This window comes from Anarhichas minor, unplaced genomic scaffold, assembly GCF_050575085.1.
Source record: "Anarhichas minor isolate MPS153535 unplaced genomic scaffold, ASM5057508v1 ptg000011l, whole genome shotgun sequence".
Lineage (NCBI taxonomy): Eukaryota > Metazoa > Chordata > Actinopteri > Perciformes > Anarhichadidae > Anarhichas > Anarhichas minor.
The window spans coordinates 15,951,280-15,963,764 of NW_027466457.1; the positions used below are offsets into that span (position 1 = coordinate 15,951,280).

Genomic DNA, 12,485 nt, shown 5'->3' on the forward strand with positions numbered 1-12,485 from the left:
AACGTCTGACTTCTGGCTTCAGATCTGATGATACATTAAAAAAAAAATGCATAATGATAAAGTGTTTGTTTGAAAAGGGTAATTAATTGAATCATTCTATGGTTACTAAACTAAATCACTGTTTGCTATTTGTTTTCTTATTGATAGAAGCTTCCCTTAAAGGTCCAGCGTGTATGATGTGGCGCCATCTAGTGGCGATGCCATTAAATAGTAAATAGATTAGGATGTGTAAATTAGGTGGAGTTCTCCTTTAATCAGTCCCTTCGTGGACTTCCATTGGTTTAACTTCTGACCTCGCTGCAGCGTGTACTCCAGTACACTGTGACATCACTGTTAGGCGTGTCAATGTTAAGGAATGTTTTGTCTCAGGTCCTGGATAAGTACGAGGACAACACCTGGCTGGGAAACGTGAACCGTAAGACAGAGTCGGTGCCAGGGGAGTGGCCTGTGTCCTACCACGGGACACAAGAGAAATATGTGAAAGCCATCACCGAAGAAAACTACAAGGTTTTTATGAATTCATTATTATGAAACATGTGAAGAAATATACAGAGTATATGGAGTGAGAGTAAGATCTGTTGCTGAACTCAGATCTGTATGCATGCACGTATGTATGTATACATGTGTATACATGTGTATATATACAGGCATGCACGTAAACGTGCATGTATACATGCACGTATGTATACGTACAAAGATTATGACATGTAAGCTATTTGCTGAAGTTGGAGCAGACGAAGAAATCACAATGTGTATAAAATGAACTCCACAAAGTGTGTGTTAGAATCACAGTATACATTAGTGAGAAAGGTTAAACTTCAGTGTGTGAGGTGATACGGATTAGTTAGTTTGAAGGTAATACATTCTAATGCCTACCCTTCTTGTGTTTAACAGCCAGGCGATGGCAAAGTGTATGGCCCGGGGATTTATTCTACTCCAGACATCGAAATCGCGAAGGGCTACGCCACAGAATTCTGCTGCAAAGGACACGAATACAAAGTGATCATGCAGAATCGTATCAACCCCGAGTACAGGGAGATATGCAAAGGACGAGCAGAGTACTGGCTGGTTCGCATCGAGGACGAAAGAAAAACGCGAGAGATCGTCAAAAAGGCCATCCGTCCTTATGGCCTTCTGTTGATCGAGGTCTAACTGATGATCGCTTATTGGTTCCCTTTGCCTTATTTTGAAAAGCCAGAAAGCGTGTCGTCTTTAAAGCATGAAATATGTTTGTAGTAATCTCTGATGTTGTCAAATGTAATGACTCATTAGCACAAATGAATATCAGTTATTGGCCTTTATAGCAGCCTCTGTACTCTGAATGGACGGATTACACTCTGAAATGTTCCATTAAGCCATTCCACATTTAATAAAAATATGTCTAAGCAAATGTCTCATCAATGTCTCTTCATACCAAAGATAACAGTGTGTAAATGTTTAATCTGGCTATTTTTATATTTAACAGACGGACGAAAAAAGTAACCTGTTCTTTAGAATTGTGACACTTTGAGAAATAAGGACACAGATTTCCTCAAAGTCTTCAGGCGCGGTTCGGTCGTCAATCATGTTTTAAAAATTAGATTTTGTCGCTCTAATGAGTGTGAGGAGTCACATCAGTAATAAAGTTACTGTGAGGAACTTTTAACTGGTTAAGAAACTCAATTTAATATCAATGTTTCTTTATGACCGACATCAGTAAACAAGACCATCAAAGAGGAGATTGGTTATTTCTATATAGTTATTATAAATACTTGTCATCGGGTCAGATTCCGGTGAAATCAGATGAAACCATGCAGGTTCACCAGAAACCACTTCAGCTCAGACTCCAGCAGAGACCGGTCCACCGTGGACAGACCCAGATCCTCCAGCAGAGACCGGTCCACCGTGGACAGACCCAGATCCTCCAGCAGAGACCGGTCCACCGTGGACAGACCCAGATCCCCCAGCAGCCTTGGACCTGCAGTCGGACGTCGTCGGGGAGCCGGCACCGACACCACGCTGCTGGAGACCCAGGACGTATTGCTGGACCCGCTGTAGGGAAGGGAGAAAACGGGAGAACCAGAACCAGGACTGAGAGGGTCAGACTGTCAGACCCTGCTGCAGTAAAATGAGGTTTTCTAAAGAGAGTCTGGTGTTCAGAAACACTACCACGTCTGTCCACAGGGAGCGCCTAATGCAACACAAGCTTACATGAGGAGCATGAAATCAGGTGAACGTTCACGCAGAGAACACAGGTCACAGTTTAAACAGCAGATAGGATCTTAATGCTAAAATGATGTCAGTTTACTGGTTTTATACATGTAATATTAATCCCTCTATTGTTTATATACATTTAGATTTTTACTCTGTTGCTTTTCTATTACTCTTCTGTTGTAATCTTAGATCAAACTGGCACTTTATTAATCTTCGGTATTAATAAAGTTGTATTTTATATTATCTTAAACAACAAAGTGCTCAGAGTCTCCACGTTAACGTTGAACAGACAGCCAATAGAAATGTCTGCACACTCACCATTCACCTTGTATTCAGTTTAATTTATATATTTTCATTTATGATGATAAATGAATGAATGATGCACAGTCGTCACATTAACAACATTTATTCAGACATCAATAAGAGCAGCAAGCTGGAGACGAATAAAAAGTACAATCAGATGCAGAAAACCTTCAGCAACCTTTGAATGTTTTCATCTTTAAAACAAAATACTTCAGTGAAGACTTCACCGAGTCGTTAACTTAACTGGGTTATGATTATTAAGAGTTTCTGAAGACAGAAACCTGCTGAGTACAGTTCACTGCAGAGAGCAGAAGATCCAGGTCTCCAGGAGGAACGTGGATCGGAAGGTCCAGGTCTCCAGGAGGAACGTGGATGGGAAGGTCCAGGTCTCCAGGAGGAACGTGGATGGGAAGGTCCAGGTCTCCAGGAGGAACGTGGATGGGAAGATCCAGGTCTTCAGGAGGAACGTGGATCGGAAGGTCCAGGTCTTCAGGAGGAACGTGGATGGGAAGATCCAGGTCTCCAGGAGGAACGTGGATCAGAAGGACAGGTTGATGAGCGGAGCGTTGTTCTCCCTCTTCTCTTCTGGACTCCACTTGATGAGCGGAGAGCTCAAGTCGATCAGCTGCTGAAGGAAATAAAAACAGGTTCTATTTACAGATGAGGGATTCTGTTTGATACAGGTCGTTATAGAAACCACACACTGAACTGTGTTTGTGGATATTAAGACGTAAACTGAGGTGTCAGCTGTTACCTGAGTGGAGGTGCAGGTCTTGGCGCTGGTCCGGATCAGGTCGGGGGTGTTGGTCAAGTCGATGAGCAGTTTCTCTTGAATGTGCAGAGTCGGCGCTGGAAGATCCAACAGGAGAACCTGAAGAGAGAGCAGAGAGTCTGTTATCAGTGAACCATTGGTGACCGTCTGATGACCTCCGGTCACAACGTGCCGAGTTAGAACGAGTCAGAGGGGCGTGACCAGCAACCACGTCACGCACAAGCTGTGATTAGGTACCGTATTTTCCGCACTATAAAGCGCACCGGATTATAAGGCGCACCTTCAATGAATGGCCTATTTTAGAACTGTTTTTATATATAGGGCGCACCGGATTATAAGGCGCATAGAATAGAATAGCGTCGTAAGCGTGTCTCTTGAAAGGTGCCATTTTGGGGTCTTTATACACACAAGTGGTGTTGGACTAGGAGTAAGCACAGTACCGGTGTTTACCGCGGTGCGGCTTTGTAGTTTACCAGTCGTACTGAAACATTTTGACAGAGCGCCGTGTACAACCAGTATGGATCAACCAATTAACCAATTGATCCATATATAAGGCGCTCTGGATTACAAGGCGCACTGTCGTTTTTTGAGAAAATTAAAGGCTTTTAAGTGCGCCTTGTAGTGCGGAAAATACGGTACTATTCTGGCTTCACTACGCTTCATCGTGATCGTTTAACTGTAGAACAACACTAGTATGCTAAAGTGTGAACAGAAACAGGAGTGAAACTATATTCCAAACTAGACATTCGGGCAGAAGCTACAAAAGCACTGAAACTCCAGAACAGACAAACACGAGTTTAGCCGCTGAAACTCTGGCGGGAACAAGAACCTCGGATGAAACTGCGAACTGCAATGAGACAGAAACCTGCGACGACACGACGAACTCGTTTGTTGGAGATTCTTCCACAAACTGAAGGTTCTTCAGATGCTCCAACGAAACCAAAAACTCTGTACGTCAACTCATGCTTTATTCATCTTTTGTAAATTAAATTGAGAAACAGTTTTTGTATGATTTGAAATGAATCCATTCAATAAAAAAAAAAAAAATCGAGGCTGTAAATAGACCTGGGTAGACTGTGTGTGTGTGTGTGTGACCTCTGACCTCCTGTGTCTTGCTTTTCTCCTCTGTAGTTTGCAGTTCGATCAGGTGCTTGATGGGCTTTGATTCGCCCTGACTCGGAGCTCCAGGATCTGCGCTCTCTGATTGGTCAGGCTGTGAAGGGCAGGTGGGCGGGGCAGCAGGCAGCTCCTCCTCCTCCAGACAGAAGGGCTGGACCTCGAGGGCACCAACAGGCTCCGCTTCATGTGCGTCTGCAGGGGCGGGGCTACACAGAAACAACACCAACACGGCGATGAACGACTCATGGTGATCTCAGACTTGCTTTCCGTCTGCTCGACAGTGGTTTAAAGCATCTCACCTGCAGCTTCTCTCTCTCCTGGCCGAGGCGGGGGCGGGGCGAAAGTCAAAGGTGGACGGTGCTCTGGTTGGCGTCGCGACAGGGATGGAGGACATCCTGCGCCTGAGGGGGGTGGGGAGGGCGGAGGGACGCCTCGTCTTAGCCTGCAGCGACGTGCAGCTGCCAGCAGAGGGCGTCTGAGGACCAGCAGACGGCTTCTGAGGAAGACTGCAGGAGAGGAAGGCGCCAGTTGATGACATCACTGATCAGTCAGGAAGGCAGGTAGAATTTAACCCAAACGAACCAAACTTCTAACTGAAATCACTGAAACCCGCCGGCGGGATTGAAAAGCATCTTTTCTTTAAATAATCGCCAAAACTACACCGTTTATCACATCCAGAAGCTGTAAAAAATATCAGATTTTCATCTTTCCGATGGTCAGTGAACACATCATGTGTGACGAACGCTTCAGTCAGAAAAAGCAACAAAAACGAACCTTAAAATTGTAATATTTCATCAAAAACTCTCGCCCCAAATAAACCGTTTGAAGTAACCAGATTCTGTAATAAACATTAAATTCTGAGCTCTTCAGTGGAGCTATGAAGCCGTGATCGATTCATCTGAGACCAACAGTCACGTGACAACAATTCTGTGAATCTTCGACAGAATTGCCGCCTGCTGAGAGGTTTTAAGAAGAAGTTGTAAAATGTAAATAGCTCGATATATAGAGCATGTGGAGCCTCATTTTATTTTCCAACTGGATAAAAGCCTCCTGTTCATGAGGTTAGACTGCTTCTTGCATACTACGATCATTTTAACTTACGTAAAGTGTATTTGAATACCATAAACAGAGCTCTGTAAATAAAAAGATTGCCACATATGGATATCTGTTCTGCTCTGTTTGTGTCTCATTCAATAAGTAAATATTGAGATTTTTTACCCTGACGAATAAAATTTATCATCATCAGTAAATCTGATGTAAATGTAACTCGTCTGTGTGATGTCATCTACCTGTCCACGCCGCTCACGGACGTCAACCTCTTTGGCTTTGAGGCGTCTGGAGCTGAAACACAAAGACGGACAGAGTGAGAGAGAGACAGACGGACAGAGAGTGAGAGACAGACAGGTGTCCTCATTTCACCACAGAACCAGATGGAGGTAGGTAGGTAGGTGTGTGTGTGTGTGTGTGTGTGTGTGTGTGTGTATATATATATATATATATATATATATATATATATATATATATATATATATATATATATATATACACACATATAGAGAGAGAGAGAGAGAGATATATATCTGCTTCAAAACGTGTCAGCATCAACACTCACTCTATGTTTAGCAATTAGCTAAATTAATTGAAATATTGCAAAGACACTAATAACTTGGACAATAATATCCACCAGAGTTGAGTTTCTTTGTGCTGATTTCAGAAGCAGAATTCATATTTTTGTGTCTGCAGTTTGGTCTGATCTTCTGTTTTTTTTATTGGTTTAAATAAAGTCTGAACACTGACAGAATAACATATTTCTAAATAAAGTCAAACCGCTCAAACGGACGTCTCTTACCGTCTCCTTGGCGGACTCCTCTGACTATTCCGCCGGGTGTCGGTGCGACCAGCGCCTCTGGTTTGGATTTGGTCTTCAATCCGCTCTGCAGCCGGGCCGAGGCGGCCGTGGGGATGGAGGCGGACCTCTCCAAAACCCTCTTGGCGGGCGTCACCTGGAGGGGCGTGGCCTCAGCTCTCTTAAGCGGCGTGGACCGGGTGGCTTCGACACGCTCCACCTCAGACAGCTTCCTGGCCTGTGTGGACAGCGAGCGGCAGCCAGCGGTGGAGGACGCCGGCTCTGCGGCGGCGTAGACGGTGGAGCGTCGCGGCCTGCTTTGATTGGCCGGTCTGCTGATGCTGGGGGCGGGGCCAGTGGAGCTGCTCTGACTCCGGCTCAGAGATGAGTTCAGTTTACCTGAGGAGACGACAGTCCAACCGCTCCAGAATTAGTTTGTGACCGGATCCAGACCGCTTCCTTTAAAGGGTCTCGGTGCTGTGGTTTTGGTCAAGTCAGGTCTGGATGTGATTTAGAGATATTTAACGGAGCATATTGTGCATTTTGTCTTTAGATTTGTCGGTACAGGACGGGTACATGTTTTACTGTGGTCAGCAGATCACCTTATATGTTGTAGTTTTGTTCACAGCATACAGGATAGTTACTTGATAGCTGCTAATGTGGTTACTGTTACAGCCTACTCCGTTTTGGAAGGCCCGCACACGGGATGTTGACTATTAACATTTGTTAGCAGTTAGCGTACCTTTAGCTGGGGAAAGAGAGAGGCTGGAGTTGAAGCTGGACACTGAGGATGAGGATGACGACGTGTTCTTCCTCTCTGTCACCCTCCTCTTCTGAGGGGGCGGAGCTTTCACACCTGACATGTTCCCCAGAGCACGCTGACAGAGAAAAATATTATGTACATTGTTTTATACAGGATGTTTAGAATAGATAGCATCAATACTGACTGTGGGAAACACTGATATACACATTCAATATCGTCAATTAAATTTAATGCGTTCGGCTGCAGTGACTGACTCTGCCCAACAGGTGGAGCTGTTGCACCAGAATCAGCTTTAATGGTGAAGTTTGTACAGAGTCGGTTTTGAACAGGTGTGCTACCTTGGTGGGCGGAGCCAGCGTGCGCTTTCCCTGAAGGCTGGAGTTGAGGGAGGAGTCGCTGATGTCAGACGCCACACTCACCGAATCAGAGAGCAGATCCTCAGACGACTCCGCTCTGCTGGAGAGGCGACAGGACGGACTCCGCCTCCAACTTCCCAAAGGCTGAAACACGTAAAAAAATGAAATAAAAGAGCAGACAGGTGATCAGCAGAAAGACTTATGGATTCTCTACCGGTTGCTTGAAGACTCCTCGCAGCCAAGAAATAGCACATAATCCCCTGTTAGACAGATACATTGAGTTTCTTTCTCTCTTTGCTTTTGTTACAGATTAAACAAACTACATCAAATGTGTTCATTAGCTTTAAGAGGTTCTGTTCGGGGGGGGTTTGTTACCCAGGCAGAGGGCGCTATCCATCTGTCCACAAGTGACCATTCACTTAAGTTTCTAACTATTGCTTTTAGATAACACTATTGAAAACAGACAGAATAATAATTACGCCTATTCACTGCAGGAACAACCCGACCCGTGATATGTGGCCATTGTCTTTGGTTTGCTTTTGTTTCCTCCTTTGAGAGTTTTTGGAAATAGATTTGGGCAACTAAATGCATGTTTAGCATTTCCCAGTAACGTTCAGGTAAAAATGGATTTAGCGGGGCAATAAAAAGCAAACACTACATCATCACATCTGTTCTCTAGCAGATTTTTAAGCCACAGTGGAAACACAAGAAGAACCAATGACTCAAATGGTTCTGTACGCGACAGGTTGTTGAGTTCCTGCAGTGGAGAAGGTGTAACAAGACATCTGCTGTTCCAAACCGACGGTTTCACCTGCGAATCAAAAGAGTAAAAACACAGAAACGTCTCTCCTACTTTGCTCGGTGGTTGCATTCTGGGTTTCTCCACTCTGCTCTTGCCGGCAGAACAGGACATTGTTGTGGCAGCCGGTCTGCTCGGCAGCACCACGGCCACGCCGAGGGCGGCTTTCCCTCGCAGCCCCGTCCTGGGCAGAGGCTTGACCCCGGCCACGGGACTGGAGGTGCTCCGTCCGGCAGCGGGGCGGGTGGATGAGGCTGTAGTGGCAGGGCGGGTGGATGTAGATGTAGAGGCCGGGCGGGTGGATGTAGATGTAGAGGTCGGGCGGGTGGATGTAGATGTAGAGGCCGGGCGGGTGGATGTAGATGTAGATGTAGAGGCCGGGCGGGTGGATGTAGTGGAGCTGCTTCCTCTCAGCAGGCGGTGCTGGACAGCAGGCGGCAGCTGCTTCATGGGACTGTCCTGCACACAGAAGGTCTGCCGTTTGATGGGGCTGAGTGCGCTGGCGGTCTGATGGAGCACGCCCAGTTTGGCCACGGCGTCCTGGACGAACTCGTCCTTGTCGGCAGTAGTGTCGGCGGTCTCGGCATCCTCGCCGCGTGGCTGGCTGCTCAGTTCAGAGCACTGCAGCTGGTCGGCTAGTCTGTGGGCTTCCTGAAACACAGCCTCCAGCTGATCCCCGCTCAGTGGACTCCAGCTCGCCCGCACGCCTCCTCCTCCTCCTCCTCCTCCTCCTCCTCCTCCTCCTGCACCGCCGCCGAGAGACGCCACGTTAACGGAGACGCACCTCTCCTTGTGGCTGACGGGACCCAAGAATACCTCATCTTCATCACCTTTGGAGCTTCAGAGCAGAGAGACACACCACAGCTGAGAGGAACGCAAAACAGAGAGCTGGAACCAGACATGCAGCTCCAAAACTGAGCTTAACAATATACACAAGTGCAGCTGAAATGAAATTATGCCAACTATATTTCAATAATCATTCAGGTTAGATGCAAAAACATTTCATGATCCTCAAATGTGAAAACTTAAAATTATTTTCATAATTGTTATTTATTTGTGTCGGTTGTTTAGACAAAACAAACGTTGTGAAAGTGTCTCTTTATCAAACGAGCAATCAAAAAAGAGATTAATCCATTAGTTTCATTTTGTATTGAACACATTAAATGAGCATCATCTCCACCAACTACAAATATATATATATATATATATATATATATATAAATATATATAATATTATATCAGTCACAGGGGACATGTTTCTGCACTGAATAAGTTTCTTGTTCACACTTTAAGTGCACATGGCTGATAATACTCACATACTTTTACTTAACTTACAGTTTCAATGCTTTTAAGCATTTTTAAAGTTAGGTAATGTTATTATTATGCTATATTATAATGCATCCACCTACCTGGCAGGTGACAGAGAAACATCGAAGTCGAACTTCTCATCAGTGAGAAAGAACAGATCTGATCAGAGACACAAACACGGCTCATTTAAAACACGAACACCGTGCACACCGTGGTTAACGCTGACTCTGGATTAGTTGCCAACACTGGTTAACTTGATGTAAACGTTACCGCTGTTAGCTCCACAGTCCATCCCGCTGTTTGGTTCTTCTCCGTGGGGGAACAGATGGATCCGGATCAGACCTGCAGCGGAACCTTACACTATAATGACAATATTTAACACTAAGACTCTTAAGACTGCACTTAAAACACGAGCTTCAGTCGTGCTAGCGTTACAGTTAGCACGGCTTTAACGTTAGCACGCTTTAGCTAAACCAAAGGTCAACTGTTAGCTTTAAACGGACTACATTTAAACATGAAACTCACAGTTTAATTAAAGTAAAGAAACTACAAACCTTCAAGTTCCTCTGAAAAACTCACAAATCTTCTTTTCTGCTTCGCATTCAAACGGTGACACGAAGAAAACACACATTAACCTCACGAACGATTCAAATCTGCTGCGCTGCTGGTCACGTGACGCAGGCCCACTCAGCCATTGGTCGGAAGGGTGTGTGACGAAAGCAATGAGCAGAATTGTGGGGATTGTAGTTTGTAGTGTTAACAAATATATTTACGTTTGTTTTTTTACCCCCAAAGCAATATAATATTAAATATTTTATAGGTTCCTTGTTTTTGATGCTTTTAAATATAATTTATACGTTTATACAATGAAATGTTATTCACATTAACAAGGGACACATAGTACAGAAACTAGAAAGAATTAAGTAGTAAAAACATTAAAATATCAATCCTTTACAGCAAATTGAGCCATACAAAGTTTATTTAAAAACGCATTTAGTTAGTAAAGTTTGGATACATTTTTTTTCTGATAAAGAATAGAATCAAATATATTCATTAAGACAGACTGAAAAAAGACAGGACAAAAGATGCAATGTTTATCACATACCTTTTTAATATATTTATTTAGATATTTTTCATAGTTCTAAATTAATGTACGTGTTTATTCTTAAGTGTACACATTTGTTACATTTTTTTTAAATGTGTCGTCATGAGTTTTCCTGTGCTCGCTGTACTGTTGTTTTTGTTCTTTTAATAAAATAAAATAAAACTGGTTAGAATGTAGACTAGAAAACGAGGACATTTAGTATCAGTTACACAGAAACTCATTCAGAAGCTCTTCAATCAAATCACACCATCTTCCACCGCATTACACTGTGTAGGCCTACTATAGATGTACTATTGCTACTTTTTCTCAAGTTAAAGATCAATATACTTCTTCCACTACTAAATAAACAATGGATGAATGGTTAAAACCTCTCCAAGTGGTAGTTGTACAAAAAAAAAACACCTACTTTTGGATAATTTAGAAATGATTGAATATGTTCTGAACTGAAACAGCTTTTTAATTGTAAAATTAGACCTTTTCCTTTAAACGTTGCCACTTTATCCCGATTTCTTTTCTTGTAAAATTATTTCTCTCATAACATGTTTAATAACTATTTTTCTTTGGGAATTCTAATGTTACTTAATTACACACAATATTTAAACTCTTTATAATCTCTTTTGTATCACACTTATAATATTTTGAGTTTTTTTCTTGTAAAATTATAAAAAAGAATTTCATCTTAATTTCCCAAAATATAAAAAACCTCCACAGGTTATCACAATATTAAAATTATAAATAAAACAAATGTATTCAAAGAAAACAGTGAAACTTCTCGTCTTTACTCTCACGGTAAAACAACTTTTAATGTCGTTTTTAACTTTATTTTCATAATATTATAACTATTTCTCATTAAATTACGACCTGGAAAATATGTTTAAAAACTCTTTTGTGTTAAATTAAGGACGTTCATCCTTTTATTTAATTAGGTTCATATTTCATGGATTTGTTTGTATTACAGATCCTGTTTAGTAAAGCCTAAAGAATAATACTGAACCATTAACATAATAGTTATGACCCGGTTTACTTTATTAATTCATGTATTTCTTAATGTTAGCGCTCAGATTATTACAGATAAATGATTGTAACGTCTTAGTTGGACGTTTAAATGTGAACCATGTGAGTCTCTGTCGGTCTAACATGTTTTTAGGATGTTCGATAAAGAATGACTTCAGGCTTCCTGTAGGACAGGTATGATGATGTCACGGATAAGGTGGAGCCTGAAAAGGAAGGATTTATGATGTCATAAAAGCATCACAGGAGGCGGAGCTTCAGCAGGTTGATGTGAAGCACCAGAGACGATGAGTTTCTTCTTCTTCTGTCTGGTGTGAAGCTCCGTCACAAACGTCCTGCTCTGGAAGTTGTTTTTAACTTTTAATAACTTTTTGGTTTTACATATTTTGAAATGACAACAACCTAAATTCTCTTTTTTTTTTTACAAAAACTTTAGAATATAATCGAATGTTAGACATTTACTTAAACTCTTCTGTCTACAAACACAGCCCACCCCCCCCCCCCTTATTAAAGCTGAAGGACTTTAAACATTTCATTCACAGATCCTGAAAGTTAAGACACTAAACTAAACTCGTCAGAATAAAATGAGCTCCGGCTACGTCTGAACACCAACATGGATATTTACAGATCAGAATTATTGATCGATCACCTCATAAACACTCTTCTCCTAAACAACAACTGTAGAGTTCATGGCTATTAAACACAGAAGGAAACGTCAGTCTGTGTGAACCTCGGCACACAAACCAACAAACACACCTGGACACATTCCTGCTTCCTGGATTCTAAAACCAGCAGGTGAACGAACTCCGGACGAGAACCAATCAGACGAGTCTGTTTTTAAAATGTATTTTTAAAGAAGAACCAGAACTCTCGCCGTAACGAACACGGTACCAACAGACCGTGGGTAACA

At 42.7% G+C, this 12,485-nt stretch overlaps 1 protein-coding gene and 1 long non-coding RNA gene across 2 annotated transcripts; one reads left to right on the top strand and one right to left on the bottom strand.

Moving 5' to 3' along the window:
* Positions 1-2,583: 2,583 nt before the first annotated feature.
* Positions 2,584-10,134, bottom strand: gtse1 (G-2 and S-phase expressed 1). The gene is made up of 12 exons (XM_076089657.1): positions 10,014-10,134; positions 9,730-9,801; positions 9,561-9,618; positions 8,206-8,989; positions 7,335-7,496; positions 6,976-7,111; positions 6,237-6,632; positions 5,677-5,728; positions 4,687-4,893; positions 4,371-4,593; positions 3,251-3,367; positions 2,584-3,124 (listed from the first exon to the last, which is right to left on the bottom strand). The coding sequence occupies exons 2-12, from the start codon at positions 9,749-9,751 to the stop codon at positions 3,035-3,037; spliced, it is 2,247 nt and encodes a 748-aa protein (XP_075945772.1). The 5' UTR covers positions 9,752-9,801; positions 10,014-10,134; the 3' UTR covers positions 2,584-3,034.
* On the top strand, positions 2,603-5,653 carry LOC142947808 (uncharacterized). Its single transcript, XR_012953429.1, has 2 exons — positions 2,603-4,218; positions 4,400-5,653. It is a non-coding gene; the product is annotated as an uncharacterized LOC142947808 (long non-coding RNA).
* Positions 10,135-12,485: the final 2,351 nt, after the last annotated feature.

Bases quoted from the DNA above. Each gene is read 5' to 3' on its own strand.
- gtse1 (XM_076089657.1), bottom strand. From the start codon at position 9,751: ATGGACTGTGGAGCTAACAGCG. The intron at 7,112-7,334 runs GTAGCACACCTG...TTTCTCTGTCAG, and splicing joins CGCTGGCTCCGCCCACCAAG to CGTGCTCTGGGGAACATGTC. The intron at 6,633-6,975 runs GTACGCTAACTG...TCGTCTCCTCAG, and splicing joins CTCTCTTTCCCCAGCTAAAG to GTAAACTGAACTCATCTCTG.